This window comes from Falco punctatus (genome assembly GCF_963210335.1).
Source record: "Falco punctatus genome assembly, chromosome: Z".
NCBI lineage: Eukaryota > Metazoa > Chordata > Aves > Falconiformes > Falconidae > Falco > Falco punctatus.
In genome coordinates this window covers 23,721,378-23,737,503 of record NC_137586.1, presented here as the reverse complement: position 1 = coordinate 23,737,503, position 16,126 = coordinate 23,721,378, and the positions used below count along the sequence as shown (strand labels likewise).

Here is a 16,126-nt window from a genome sequence, read left to right as displayed (position 1 = left end):
GTACATGTGATTGAAGAGTTCACTCAGTTTAGGATTTCTGACCTTTTCCTCTGTCAAAGATTTCAATACTTTGAAAGGGATTGATATAAAAGATGCAAATAAGCATGAAAAATTTACAAACTGTTTTATAAACATTATCCTGAGACATTGTGTACTTTTTTTAATATTCAGTTTTGCATAGAAGAGATGCAAGAAAAACAGTAGACTTTGTAAGAAACATGTGTATGTTTTTACTTTAAAATATGAACTTACCAGAAATACAGACTTAGGGCACTTTAGGTATATTAAAAATAGTAGAACTGGTGATTGCTCTGTCCTGGCACCACTTATATCTAGGAGTTACCCAGAATGTTTCTGTTCCTTCTGGGTCCCTTTTTGGGTCCCACTGTGCCAAGTTGTTTCTGCTTAAGCTGGAGCCTTCAGCTCCTAACTTATTTCACTGTGATGTTAATGATGCTGATATCCTCATAGGGCTTGTCAGTTTTGGGATTGACTTTTACATTTGAGATTCTCTGAACAACTTCCATTCCTTTAGTCACCCGTCCAAACACACTGTGCTTGTTGTCTAGCCACGGCTGTTTGAGGGCACAGGAGAAGAAAGAAAAAGCATATTAAAATAGAAAGCAGCATGCAGGTTAGGTACCAAACCAGAAAGAGACTGACCCAGAACAGGTGTACATGGATACATTTTATATGTTCAGGCTATGAAACTTAACTCCGTATCAATATTAGCATGAAAGTAAATATTAGGCTACAGGTAATACACACTCATATGCAAGTAAACTCAGCTTTTCAATTGTTTTCTTCAGGTACTACAGAGGCCAAGTTCTAGCAATGCAGTAGCACTTCACAGTTTATTTTAAAGTGTATTCTCAGTTCACAGAAATGCTGTTTCAGTCTATTTCATGGTACTTTCACAACTAAACAGTAAGTGCCAGTCCAGAATACTACTTAATTCAAAGTCACATTCATACAGTATGCCCACTTTGCAATCTGCATATAGGCACTGATGTAACTTACTAAGCCTCAAAATTAAGGTAAATGGGTGGTGTTTGTTGTTTTTTTTTAAAGATACATGACTTTGAAATAAGTGCTAGAAGAATGCAGGTTTTGTAAGTGGCACCTTTAAGGATTTGGTTTATATCTGTTAGAGTCACATACCAAAATTTTTTTTAGCTGTGAAATTGTATACAGATCAAAGGAAGTTTTCAAACCTGAATACTGCCTTCTTTGTATAGCTGCAGCTAGGTAATATTAGTCATCCTAGCACCATATTAAACCAGTATATTAATATAACATACCCTAGTAATACACAGCTGCAAACATGCCTGATGTACTAAGAATCTGATACTGCCCTTACTCCAATTAAAGGCAAAAGGCCTCCTGATCACAACTGACAAAATACTTTTCTATTTCTTAGATGGTGAAGCCTACACAGTACACATTGTGCACAGCATTTATTTGTGAAATAAAAAAGAAAGGATTATTTAGATAGTACTAGTGTGTTCCTTTTTCCATCAGAAAAAAAAATACTTTTACTGTCTAGTTAGCATGTCAGACCTTAAATTGAGCTTTTAATACTACTTACAGTTGGCACTACTGTTATAAAAAACTGAGATCCATTGGTATTTGGTCCTGCATTAGCCATGCTGAGTGTGTATGGTCTGTCATGTCGTAAAGTTGAATGAAACTCATCTTCAAATTCTCCTCCCCAAATACTTTCACCTCCCATTCCTGTACCAGTTGGATCACCAGTCTGAATCATGAAACCCTGCACAGAAATTAGATGTTATGACGTCGTCACACAGAATAAATAAACAAAAGGGGTTTATGTGAGGTAACATTTTTTTCAAGCTTGCTTCAAACCTTACAAAAAAATCTGAAGCATTAAAATGCTGTGGATAAAGGACAAAGCATTCAGAGCTTCTATAAGTGATAATGGAGTACTTGTGAAGAAGAATCAAGTATACTTGCTGTTCCTGCTAGTGAAGTGCTAGTGAAGGATAGAAACCTGACTAGCTGTACTTTCTGCAAACACCTAAGCTGTATCACTTTGACTCTGGTATAACAGAAATAAGCCTTGCAAGAACTGCCTTCTGACACGAAACAAAATATTAATTCAAGCAGGATTGCTGAATTGATCTTTCTCTCGATCTTCAGATTTTCTCCACTTTGTCAGCTGCAAGTCATAAAGCTGTCAGTAAGTCATAAAGCTGTTCAGAACCTCAGAGTTGTTGAGACTTTGTAAGGAACTCTGAAGCCATTCCAGAAATAGTTTGTGTGAAAGGGAAATGAAAGAGTTAACAGAGAGGACTGACCACAAAGGCACAGTATCTAAACCAATAAAAAAATTAGTTTTATACAAGTTACCTTGATGATACGGTGAAATATGTGTCCATTGTAATAACCATTTCTGCTGTGCACACAGAAGTTTTCCACTGTTTTGGGACACCTAAAATCATGTAACAGAAAATAAAGGCTACAATAAATATTTAACTGTATGATGGTAAGGCCATAAAGATTTCAGCTGAGACCAAGATCCTGTTGTACTGAGCAGTGTTTCAGCACACGGTATAGAAAGGGCTCTCATCAAACAAGGGGAAAAAACCAAATCCCCACCTCCTCAAACCCAGAGCTAGGAACAAAAAAACCTGAGAGGAGAACAAAGTTGCCTGATTACCCAGGAAGGCAGCAGCAGTGTTGGTAATACAGGGATGTTTTTGTTATTGCTGATCAGTGCTTACACAAAGCCAAAGCCTTTTCTGTTTCTCCCACCACCAGGCTGGGGGTGCACAAGAAGCTGGGAGGGGACACAGCCAGGACAGCTGACCCCAACTGACCACAGGGCTGTTCCATACCATATGATCTCATGCTCAGCATAGAAAGCTGGGGGAAGAAGAAGGAAGGGGGGGACGTTTGGAGTGATGCCGTTTGTCTCCCCAAGTAACCGTTATGTGTGATGCAGCCCTGCTGTCCTGGAGGTGGCTGAACCCCTGCCTGCCCGTGGGAAGTGGTGAATGAATTCCTTTTTTTGCTTTGCTTGCACATGTGGCTTTTGCTTCACCCATTAAACTGTCTTTATCTCAACCCACCAGTTTCCTCACTTTTACCCTTCCGATTCTCTCCCCCATCCCACTGCGGGGGAGTACGCGAGCGGCTGTGTCTGGCTTAGTTGGCAGCCAGGGTTAAGCCAGGACAGTCAGCAACCAAATCCATTTCCTCAAAGCCTAGTTCAAGGCACCACTGATGAGATATTCCTCCCCCAGCTTACTACTTACATAATTTATTTAGAAAACAATTAAGGAGCCTATGGTCCCTAAGCAGAAAGTTGTTCACTCTTTTTTACCTCTATAATTACATTAAACTACATATGTAAGATGTCCAGTGTTGCATACAAGAAGTAAAATCTAAAACTTCAATGTTTTAATATTCCAGAACTTGCAGTCAGCTGAGTCAGCTATCCTCCTCTGAACCTACTCACAAACACTGTTTGGAGGCAGGGTAAAGAAGTGGAATATTACTGTTGATGGAAGAAAAAGGGAAAACAAACAAACAAACAACCCCTTCATCTTTGTGGCTTGATTTTTTACTTCCGAGAGATTTGCTACCAGAGTGGAAATTCTTTGCAACAGCTCTTCCACTAGCTTTATAAAATGGATTAGCACCCAGGGTAGATCTACACTGACAGGTTTATGCAGTCATGCACATTCTCCTAGCAGATGACAAAATAGCCAAGTTGAATCCATAGCTGTAGTTACTTTAGCTGTGACAAAAGAACACTAAACTTGAGCTTTGTGGTACTGCCAAGTAGCTTGTGAAACACAGCACCAATGGCGTAACTAATGAAACAAGATCATAGTGCCAGTTCCTGCTGAGCAGTACATTGTCATTCACAACTTTATTCCATGAGCACATGGCCAAAGATTTGGAGGGCATAGAAAGCCACATCTAAATGCTTTTGTTTCAATTTTTTAATCACATTCATCTTGAAGGTATTTTAAATGCAAAGCTCAGCTGGGAAGAAATACTAGAACAAGAAAGGACAGACCTAACAATAACCAAGCCTTGTAATACTGTATTTAATTCAACACTGCACACAAACCATTGCAGTGAAGCACTCAGCAATATTATGCATGCAAATATAGTGACACACTAGCTTGATGATTTAAAAAAAATATAATAATAATTCAAGAAATAATGTAGCTTTCACTGGCAAAGGCTGTACTGTTACAGCAATCTATATACTGCAATTATGAATTCCAGGAACTAGGGCCTGATGCAAGGAGACATTGGTGAAGACAGCAGTAAAAGACCATCAGCCCAACAGGGTAGAATTGAGTTTGTGCTTATGACAAAACATTAAGTTGTTTTTGGAGAAGCATGGTTTAAGTTTCCATGTATAGCAATGCAATATATAAATTTACTTTATCACAACGAAATCTTTGCATATATTAGCATGACAAGGAACTGATGCTGACATAGCAACTTTAGCAATTGTCATGCATAAAACTCATTCAATTACGTGCATCACTAATGTGACATGCTGGTATAAATTTTGTGTTGCTCTTAAAGGAGCTGGAGTAACATAAAATGTAGTAAAATGGCCACATTTGGAAGTTGCAAACTACTATTCCTCTGGCTTACACAGACCTACTGCCAAATCTACTGCTGCTGCCAACATCATCGTTCTTTCTCAGGATGGAATCAAACAGCACTGGCTTACAAAAATACGTAGCTCACAGAAGAGCATCATGACCTAGCCACATCTGCAGTTCAGAGAAAGAACAAGTTAAAAAAGGAATAAACTCCTGATTTAATAAAAAATTATTTTTTATTTTAATTAAAAATTAATTAAAAATTTAATTTAATTTAAAATAATTAAAAATAAAATTAATTTAATTAAAAATTTAAAAATAAACTTTTTATTTAAATAAAAGCAAAAACCATTTAAAAATCCAGCCCTGCGTCCCCCACTGTTATTTAGACCTATTTTTACCCTTTTATTGTCCAGAGTCAAATTCCTAGCTTCATGTATTAAGAAACTGTCAGGAAACAAGGACAGTAGAAAAAGGGGAAGAAAATAATTATTCCTAGCTTGAAAAGTAGGTCTTTGATACTGCCACCAAAAGGCATGGAAGGAAGGAACCAAAATAATGGAAAAACAAAGTAACAGAAAAACTACCAAATACATACTCAACAGGAAAAAGCTTGATATGAATATCTCCCATGCTTGTGTGGATGATGGCACTGTCCGAAACTCTTTTGGGACCTTCTGCCTGAGTGGCTGCCATGACCTCTTCTTTAGAAGGTTTCTCATTAAATACATCTCTGTCAGAGTCTGCACTCTTCGTGTCTTCTGGTTCACGTTTAGTAAACTGAAGAACAAAAGAACAGAAGGTTAACTGTCAGGCTTTCTCTTTTTTTCCCTCTTATCTTACACACTGCTCTGCATGCAAGACATCAATGTGATTATTCAACCTGCTAAACACTCAACTAGATTTGAAACGTAAGCAGATACTTCAGTCTACCTTTGCATCTCAGTGTTACATGTTAGACCATTTCCACAGTCGCAAATTCCAGTATGACTACATGCAAATCCAAGTAACTTTTTATAATCTGTTACGTTTAAACTTCTTCCTCTTTTCAACAGAAAGCCCACAGTAGTTCAGCATCTTCTTCTCCAAAAAAAGTCAAGAATATCAAGTTCTTCTGTTATATTCAGACAAAACCGGCAGATTTCATCACAAAACTTGCAGTTTCACTACAAAGTCAAACAAACCTCTTGTTCCAATACTGCATAAATACAAAACTACACAAAACCAGCAAATTTAGGAGGATTCTCCTCAAAACAGGAGAAATCCCAGAAATTTGATTTTATAGTACTTGTAGGAAAACATCTAATAAGCCTACAAGCACCCGAGCATCCACTTAGTTAAGCAATACATTTACATATCAAATGAGCATTACTAAGTCTTTCTGCATGCATACAATCATGTTTTCTCAAACAGTGAGTAATGTTTCCAGATTTTGTCTAACTTTTCCTTCTCAACTGTCAAATCCTTCAGAGTCATATATTCCATTATATATGACAGATTAACCACACAAAGCTTTAGAAACTATACTATCTTTCTCCAATGGAAAATATGACCAAATTCCAGCACAAGTAACAGACAGACTGATCTCTAACATCTACGGTGATCACATCCCAGATCAACTGCTACCTACTCTGGAATTGCTTGCCTGTTTGGATTATTATTATTATTATTATTACTGCATCTCACCTAAAATCTAAATTGTGATCAGGAAGATAACTCCTGTCTTAGCTGCCCACAGTGTCTTTGGTGCTACTAAGTCCTGATGCTGCTCTGAATTTAATTATTTTTATTACCTATTTTATACATAGTTAATTATTGTTTCTTTGTCAGTATAAGATCTGGTTCGGGTTTTTACATGTTATTAAGGCTTCTTTTCAGCTAGAACAAAAGCATATAACTTTCTTGGAAAACTGTAATTTAGTCAAAACCATCGTTTATTTAAACTGCTTGAGCAATAATGAAAAAAGTAAAGCTGATTCTAGTCAATTTATAACTAGTTCAAGCTAAAAATTCTAAAATATACTTGCAATATAAAGGGACTCCTCTGGAAAAGCAGCGTTCACAAATACTCAAGACAAAAAGCACCAGAAAGATGCAAAGAGAAAAATAAAAAATAATGCAGAGAAAGTATCAGTACAAGAACAGAGTTATTTAAACAGAAAACACACACACCATGTAAAACCTATTCTTTTTGAAAGCGGTGCAGATTACTGTAGGATCTGCCTGGATATTCTGGAGAACAGGATTTTCAGATGCCTTCATCTCTATAGTGATTGCAGCACGATGTTTCTTTGCTACTCCTTGGAACAAAGCTAGCTGCATCATTCTGATGTTCTCTTGTTTTCCCAAGATACGAATACACCTGAAGTACAAGATGTAAAAAGGTGTAACTACTGTTAGCTGCTCACAATGAGAGAATGTCTGCTTTCTGACTACAGGACTCAAAGCAAAATTCCAAAACCCTCTCAAAATAAACAATTACTAACTGGTTTTATGATGCTTCTCTATTCAAACTTGCTACATAATTTACTAGTCAGCTTCCTTATGCAATAAAATCCCAAAGTACATGTACATACCCACATGTACTTCACGTTATCACATCCATTTAGCTAGAGATTAAATGATTACACATTTTTAATATAAATAAGCTTGCTGTGTTTTCTCCTCATTTTACTAATGGTTAAAACTGCAACAACTAATTACAAAGCATGGGAGTATCTTATGTATACTCTAATGTGAGGCTCCCAAATAACAACAACAAAAAGATTAGAGCTCCCCACAGTTATACCAAGTTTTAAATATACTGTAAATCTGACTGAATATAGACTTCGAAACAAACACACTTATCTCAATGTGTGTCATTGGAACTTACCTGTTAGTCTCTACATTTATAACCTTAATGCCCAACATTGTTCCATAGAGAACAAAGTGTCCAGTTTCATCAAAAATTATATTAATTAATCGTACTGCATCCACTTTCTCCAGCTCACGCTCAACTGCCATACGTCGGCCAAACTCCATGTCTGGTAGCTGCTGTCTCATCTGCTGAAGTTCAGTAAACATCTACAGAAAAAAAAAGAGAAAAAAAAGTCACTATTAAACCATATTTTAAACTTTTGATCCAGCAAAAGACTGATCCACATGCTTAGTAAATACAGAATTCAAGGGAGACTACTCCACTCAAACATAACTGAAGAATTAAAAATAAATACAAGTAATACTCTCTTTATTTTAATGACCCAACAGGTATGTTGTAGTACTAGGCCTAAGAAGAAAGAAAAAAAAAAAAAAAAAAAAAAAAGCATGTAGCTGTTTAACAAATTTCTTAGAAGATGACAAATCTAATTCATTATTATATTATTTGAAATGGGCATTTTCCATAATTGCTTTGTAAGAAAAAGGAATCTAGCAATCTTAAAACACAGATAAAAATCAACAACTCTGTTTCACTACATAACTAACATAAATCAGTAAGAATTAATTTTGGGGCAAAGCAATACAAGAGGCAAGAAAGAACACAAAAAAACCTTTCCTGTGAGAAAAATACAGCAAGGAAGCTCAGATGGTAACTTAGGTGAATGTCAAGTAAGTAGAGAAAAAGGCTCAAAACAGAGAGAAGCAAGATCAAACTTACACTCAGAGACTCATCAAAGACTCTCACGAGCTTCCCTGTCAAAAACCGAAAAATTCTAACTTTTCTGTCAGACCCAAGAGTGGCCATTTTCTTGCCATCAGGTGAAAAACTTATACTGGATGGGTAAGCCTTGCATTTTGCAAACTCATATAGATCAGTATCTGTTTTATACTCCCAGTTCACATTCTTGGGAAATTCATATTCATGAGGAGTGCCAGTCCAGTACTCAATCATCCCAGATTTGTCAGAAGACACCACTACTTTGTAGACAGGGTTCAACCGTATCTGAGTAAGAGAGGATGTATGGAGTTTATCAAAAACATGAAGTGGCTGGTTATTTCCTCGTCCATCATATATGAATATTTTTCCTGTGCTCTTCTCAGACGTTGCAACAGAAGATATGGCATCTCCAGGGCAATATACCCATTCACACTGGCCAGGGTAGTAGCTGCAACAAGAAGTGGAAGGACATACCAAAAAAAATTATGTTAGTTAGATAAGAATCGGGTTATGCTATAAACTTGAAATTAATTATCAGAAGTAAATGTTGAACTTTATTTACTAGTCCTGCTAATATTTGTCTCACTAAAATTCAACAGTGTTATAACCAAGCTTTTCCAAGCAACACAATTCAGTGGATGGCTCAGCCTGTTTCTGTTGCTTCCGTATTCATAAAGAGGCTGTGATAGAAAGCAAAGGCAGAAGGTGGGGATAAAAGAAGAATAAGGATGGAAATCTAGCTAAATAGCACACGTGTCATTAATAATTACTACTCAACTTCTATGACTCAGTAATATTTCCCTTCCATCTGTTAAGTGATTAATGCTTGAGTGGAAATGAAGACAACTGCACCTTTGCCATACACTTACAGAAAAGTTCAAGTAGATCTTGCAAAAAAACCCACAAAACCAAAAAGCGATGTAAAGTAAAATTAAGACAATCACCCTATATTCATTAAGTGTCCTGAATGAATTTATGAATTAATTTGCTACTAGCAAAAACATACTCTACAATAAAAACATGCCAGAGATACGGTCAATAACATTAGTTATGTCTGTTTTTTAAAAAGCAAAAATTTTGAGAACCAGAATGCAAACTAAATGACAGACAACAAAGACATTATAGTCTCCATAGGAAACTCATATTTAGTAACTTTCACAAATTAACTAACAGATACTGAAGGACTGACAAATGGCAGAAACTAACTTGGATTTTCAATGCCTGTGTGGTAAAGATTATCAGAAAAAGAAACATGACCAGAACTTTGTCTCAGATTCTCTAGAAAGAATAGGATCAAATAAATACATCAGTAAATAAATCTCATGTCCCATTGATCTATGCAACATTATCCAGAGTTATTGCAGAAACAGCTGCCCTTCTCCAGATCATTAACGGAAGCATAAAACATGGGGATCTGCAGACAGCTACACTGTATATATTAGTTAAAACTGAAAGGATCTGAAAAATTTGACACAAAGTTGATCAACCCTGGAACACACCAGTATATACCTATCAAGGCAGGCAAGGCAAGGCAAGATGATGCAAGCTGAAAAGACCATACAGAACTTAGAATTCTACATTAACCATCAAACATCTGAGCAAACAGCCCTGAAAAACTTCTCAGACAGGTCAACAGAAACTATCTGCTCAATAAAGAGTAGTGTGGAAGACAGAGCAATAAACATGAAGTTTTAAAAGGCTATTCAGGACAGTGCTTATATTACAGCTATACACTGTTGTTCATGAAAGAGTTCACTTCATGTAAAACCCAGTTATCTCTGAAAAAATACAAGGGGAGGGGAGAGTATTTATTACTCAGGTTGAAAAAATGTATTAAAAATAAAGGGAATAAACTACAGAAAAATGTTATAGGAAGCATTCTCAGGTTATCCCTGATGCAAAACTGATACAAACTCTACTTCAGTTTTCCCTGAATTCTCAAACAGAAAAAAAGCACCTTCTATTGTAACAGTAAATCAAGTTTTTCTTTATATTAAACATTTTATTTCATCCTAGAATTTTAATAGATTTCTAGCCGCAATAAAGGGCTGCTAAGCAGAAACAAGCAGCAAAAACAAAAGATGAAGGGTAACTGGAATTTTTCCACAGCAGACAGCCAAGAGGTAATCAATTCCTATAGGCTGTGTACATTACCTTGGCGATGATACTTAAAACTATAAACAGCAAAGCAGGTAAAATAAGCTTTTATCTAAGCATCCTCAAAAGCTTTTTTTTTCTCCCCTGAGTTTATATTTCTATTCAGTTTCACAATTAACTAACAAATAGTAGACTATGGAGGAATAATTTTTCCAATTTTAAAAGGCTTATGGAAATATCAGTACTTCTGCCAGTCTTGGTACAGCACTTAATGATCCTCCAACCCTCCAAAACCACTCCCTTAACAGTGTAGGCCTTGTTTTCCTCCAGTATTGTTATAATTCAAATAATATCTGCTCCTGTTTCTCTGAGATTTTTCAGCTATATACTTTATAACTACAGAAATCCTACAACAGCAAGACTAAGGAAAACAACAACATTCTTTCTAACAGGAAGAAATTTCTATCCCTACGACAACAAATAAGAACACACACAGGCCAAACCCCTTCTCTACTGGAACTAATAGTTAGCTATGACTTTTAAATTCAATGCCAAACAACAACAAAAATAATTACAGCTAGCTAAGTATTTTGAGAAATACCACCTCTTTATGCATAATATTTGACACTGAGGAAAGGCACAGACCTACTCCACTCATGTACTGTTGCATGCAGTCATAAGTTTTTCTATTCAGTCAGGCAGTCTCCAGCCACTGGATGCATTTCAGATAATGCAGTTTACTGAGCTTCATCTGACTGGAGGGAAAAAAAAACCTCAAAAAATCCAAACTACTGACTTACCTTTTAGCAAAATAACCCCATTTATAATCCCAAACTAACATTTTTAAGAACTAAGTAACTTACCCAAGTTTCAGCATGTTAATCATATCGAAGTTGACTACATCAAACACCTTCATTGCTTTGTCATCTCCAACCGAACAGAATAATGCCCCCTCCGAACTAACAGCAATACTCTCAATAACACCTATTTAAAAAATTAACATACCATTAAGACACGAGAAAAAGACATCCTTCATTTCAGTATTCCACAGGAAAAAAACCTACAGTGGTTTAAACCTGTTTCTCTGCTGTTTCTCCACCTTTTTTGACTTTAACTACTCAACCTTAATTTAAAAACAAAACCAAAAAAGAACCAAACACAAACCAATACTTTATATCCTACCACTGTTAGAATCAGGTACGTGATAATGAACTACTTAATCATATATATAAATGAAAGATTATAACGGCAATTACTTTCATTTAAAATGTTCATTTAAAAAAGTTGAGAAAAAAATTCTGATACGGTAAAAATTATGTGTTCTTCGACTTGCATCTCTCAAAAGAGAAAAAAGCAGCAGAACTCTATTACAGTCCTGCTACTAACACACATAACACTCAAAATTACTGAGCCTTCCATACGTTTTTCACAATACTTGTATTTGGCTGGTAGCCTTTGTTCTCACATGGTGCTTCTGTATATAAGAAGAAGCTGACAGTTAAGATCAGGAGCCCACTATAACGTTTTCTAACAGGCGGGGCACGAGGCAATGCAAGGAATGAGGGGATCTGTGCTGGAGTCCACATATTTTATCCTCACCCTATCCCTCCTGCAGTTTGGGAACAAAACTCAACAGGACATGGGAATGAATGAAGATAGGTAGATATGATTTAATCCCTGACTGCAGTAAATGAATCTCACAACCCTTCTCCTCTTTATCTGTACTCCCTCTTCAAACAACAGAGACAAAGGAGGAGGAAAAAGTGAGGTTCTTTAGAGAAGAAAAAGCAACTTCTCACCCAGGTGACTCCGGAAGTGTTTAACAAACTCAATCCCTTCTTCTATTTTTTTCCAGAATTTTACATGTCCATCATGGCTGGCTGTAATGATAAAATCTGTCCTACATTTAGGAAAAACAAATAACAAAAACAGAAAGAAAAAAATAAGATACACACATTATGCACATTCACACTAGGTAGTAATGTACACTATAATTAATGCTGTGTAGAGAATGAACTGTAAAGAAATTACTATGGCAATCTGTCTGAATGGGTAGTATCACTCCTGGAAAAGCAAATAATTAATCTATGAAAAGTCAGCAGCCTAAATTGAATGAATATATAATACTATCCTTTTTGACTATATAAATTTTACTCCTATTTTAGGTCTGTTTTCACAGTAGTTGCTATTTACGACCATTTTTTATATATATATATATATATATACACACACATAAAGAGAAGAAAGCTATGTCCTCCACCTGTGCATTTCTGCTGAATCATATTTTGTTCAGATGCAGTCAGTTGCTCTCACTCCTGTATATACTGCACACTGCAACATGAATTTTAAGACCCTCTTTTAGTCTATTTAAACATTTAACTTGATTATCAGCAAGCCCTTTCCGTAATTTTCAAAAAACACCTTAAAATACCACCTCTGAACACAGTAACTTGCCATTATTAAACTTCTACAATTAAAACTTCCTAGTGATATCATATGATTAATAAAATTGTATGTATTGTTAGTAGTTTGACTTTTAAGACCATTGGAACAAATGAGTTGTTAATGGTTAATCCAGGTTACAAGCATTTTCGAATGCCCTGCTACACGCTTCGTTAAGCACCAGCAAATTCTTTGAATGGGGAAAGTACCACCACAAGATGAATGAGCTGAGTAGAAGTTTATCACAAGAAGCACTACCTAGGGGGAAAGTAATTCCAACAGGGGGAGATTGCAACCACCATCTCAAAAAATGCTCCAGACTGGAAAAGAACAGAGACTGATCATGCAGACTAATTAAAACAAGAAGTGAGAGAGTTGCTTAAGGCAGGAACACATGAAACAAAGTACTGAGTAACGCAAGTTATGTAACTTGTAACCAATGAAGGCTGATGTCCTTGCTTGCTGAACTGTGTAAATAAAGTGTAGTTTTGACACTTGGAGAGCTAGGCATTTGTGGGTGACCACCTAGCTCCCTGCTTTGTGGCAACTAGAACAAAGGGATAGAAATACCTCGAGTCAGTGTATGAACTGGCACTGTGCACCGGCTAATCCGGCTATGGGACAACACCAGCATGAACAAAATACATTCTGACAATGAGAGACAGCAGAAAAAAGGAAGACACTTACTTAGTACATGTTACATGTGTAATGACATCTCTGTGCATGTAACTGCGTTCATACATGGAAGCACAAGGTAGATTTTCAAGATAAACATGTTCAAATTCCAGAACTAAAGAGAACAAAAAGAAAAATTAGGACATTTTTTTCCATATCATTAACTCTAGCTTCTGTTCTCACTTACTTACCCTTGAATAGCTTACTCCCATTTTAGTCAGGAATACGCTAGGAACAAAAGGGGTTTCCACTGTGGCTTTGTACTAAGACTTACTGATTCTTGGTAGATTAAAGACACTCAAACTCTGCTTTAACACATACAACTGCCCCTTTTCAAAGCAACCATTACCTTGGCTGTTTAAATGCGTTGGGGAAAAAAAAAATCAACACACCGAATTTTTAAGGTAGTGTCAGAAAACAGGTCATCTGCACCTAATTTTCTTTCAAAACCAAATTTATCCCTATTGTTAAGACACTGAAGGTCCCATGCGAGTATTGTAGTTTACGCTAGCACCTACCTATTTCATTGTTTAACCGGCTCACCTAAAATAATCAGATTTTCTGCTTTTGTCTCTGATTTTTACATCCTAACTGGTAATACCTGCACAATGGCGTTAGTTACTGGACCAGCAGGTTTGCATCTGCCGAACTTCTTTAAACTCACATTTATGTTACAGTGATGCCCAGAAAGCTGTGAGTTGCCGAACACATCAATTCCATATGTCAAAATTCAGCCTAGAGACTTCTACTCCTCCAGCTCAGGGCAGCGATCCAGCAGGCCGCTAACTCCGCAGCTGTAAGCAGCACGGCCCCAGCACCGCAGGCCCTGCAAAGCGGACCCCTTAGCCGCGGGAACCAGGAACAACGGCGCCCCAGCCCGCAATGCCGCACGCCGGGGGCCCTCCCGCCCGGTCCCCGGCCGTGCGAGGCACCGCTTCAGGCAACGGGCCCCGCGCCCCCGCCCCGCCACCACCGCCCGGGGGGGGCCCAGGCGACCCCACCGCTCCGGACTCGGCCCGGGAGCGGCACCGCGGGCGCCTCGAAGGTCGCGCCCCAGAGAACGGGCGGGCAGCGGCTCCGCTCCCCCGTTACCTCGCTTCTTCTTCGCCTGCGCGGCCTCTCCCGGGAGCGGCCCGACCCAGCGCTCCTCCTCATCCTCCTCCTCCTCTGCCTCTGCCGCCGCCGCCGCCGCCGCCTCAGGCTGCTTTCGCTTACGCTCCGGCTCGGACGACGCCATGCTGCTGCACGTCACTTCTCCGCAACACTCCCCGCCCTCACCACACCCCGCGCCGGGCGCTTCCTAAGTGACGCGGTGGAGCGCGCGAAGAGGAGTGCGCGGGCCGGCCGGAGCAGAACGGGGAGCCATCATGGTAACGGGCGGGAGGGGCCGGCCGGCCTGGGCTCTGGGCTCTGCCCCCTGCCCCGAGTGTCGCCGGCCAGAGGGGGACTCCCGGGTTTCGGCGAGCGAGCGGGCGCGCGGGGCGGGCGGCCGTTGGGGCCGCGGGGCTGCTGGGAAAAGCGCGGGCTGGTGGCTGCGGCCGCGCCCGCCTGGGGAAGGGGCCGCTCAGCCCCGGCCTGTGAGGGGTAGCTGCCTCTCTCGTGGTTTTCTGTGCTGGTGTACGTATGGGGTGTATGTCAGAGTTTAGTCAGCTCCCTGTCTTAACCTCTTTTATGACCTTGTTTGTATCTTTCTGTTTTTCTCCTTCCTAAGGTGAACTGCCGGTTTGGTGGTTTGGTTGGTCAGGTTTGTTGGGGGTTTTTTGTGTGTCTTTTCCCCCTACCAGTTTTCCCAAGGCCGCCGTTACATTCCTTTCTCATCTCTGACTTTGTTCCAGTAATTGGTCTTTTTGTGTTTGTTGACATGAAACATTTCCCATAAAGCTTGCATATTTGCTTGGCTGGCATAGTGCCTGCAAGGCATGCTTGTCCCTTCTTCTATTTTTTATCTAATTATGTACTTATAAATGAGATTAGAAGGAATAGCATGTTGAAACTAGAAAGTATTAATATTAATGGCATGCAGGAAAAAAAAAAGCCTTCATTTTTCAGGTACGGCATCAAAAAGAAACCTAATTTTATCATACAGAAATAGGGAGAACTGCAAACTGCAACTGAACATGACATTTTGATGTATATACTTTACAAGGTAACTAACAGTGGTACCGTAAAGTCAGTCATGGAGAAAAACCCTCTAAGACTTGATTTGCAGTTGTGTAAGGCCATGTATGCTTTATTACAGCACTAGGAGCATGGGGGAATGTTTCCTCCGAGCGTGCCCACCAAGTTACTCAAGGGTACATACTATATATGGGAGAGTATTTGCATATTCATACTGTATCACATATTCATTTTTGTTCACATACAGGATTGGTTACAAGTTTTTCACCTCTAATGCAAACTAGTACGGTTCCTCAGATAGCACTACTGGTTTTTTTACTAACTGCGCATGCTCGCCACGTGAGTTTTCCCTCTCTGGGCTGGGGGGAGCTGCAATCTCCCACTGCTGCAATTACGTTTGTCCTACTTTCATCTAATTTTCCGTGCGTTGCAACACCTTATCAAATTGTCTCCTCTTGGGGCCAGAACTTTCTCACTTGGAGGCTTCTTTCTGGGTAACTTAGATAATGGTGTTCTTATTATCTGGTCTTTGTTTCCTAAGGTTGACTCCCTTGATTAGAAGTCC

The 16,126-nt window shown here is 38.7% G+C and overlaps 2 protein-coding genes across 2 annotated transcripts in view; one reads left to right on the top strand and one right to left on the bottom strand.

Moving 5' to 3' along the window:
- Positions 1–206: 206 nt before the first annotated feature.
- Positions 207–14,744, bottom strand: PPWD1 (peptidylprolyl isomerase domain and WD repeat containing 1). Its single transcript, XM_080372842.1, has 11 exons — positions 14,536–14,744; positions 13,456–13,558; positions 12,126–12,226; positions 11,190–11,310; positions 8,230–8,677; positions 7,468–7,658; positions 6,768–6,957; positions 5,194–5,375; positions 2,371–2,452; positions 1,589–1,771; positions 207–575 (listed from the first exon to the last, which is right to left on the bottom strand). The coding sequence occupies exons 1-11, from the start codon at positions 14,678–14,680 to the stop codon at positions 432–434; spliced, it is 1,890 nt and encodes a 629-aa protein (XP_080228968.1). The 5' UTR covers positions 14,681–14,744; the 3' UTR covers positions 207–431.
- The window catches only part of CENPK (centromere protein K), a 32,981-nt gene continuing 31,534 nt past the window's right edge, over positions 14,680–16,126 (top strand). Inside the window, exon 1 of the mRNA XM_080372859.1 lies at positions 14,680–14,813. Coding sequence (XP_080228985.1) covers positions 14,811–14,813 — 3 coding nt within the window. The 5' untranslated portion in view covers positions 14,680–14,810. The remainder of the gene's footprint in view (positions 14,814–16,126) is intronic.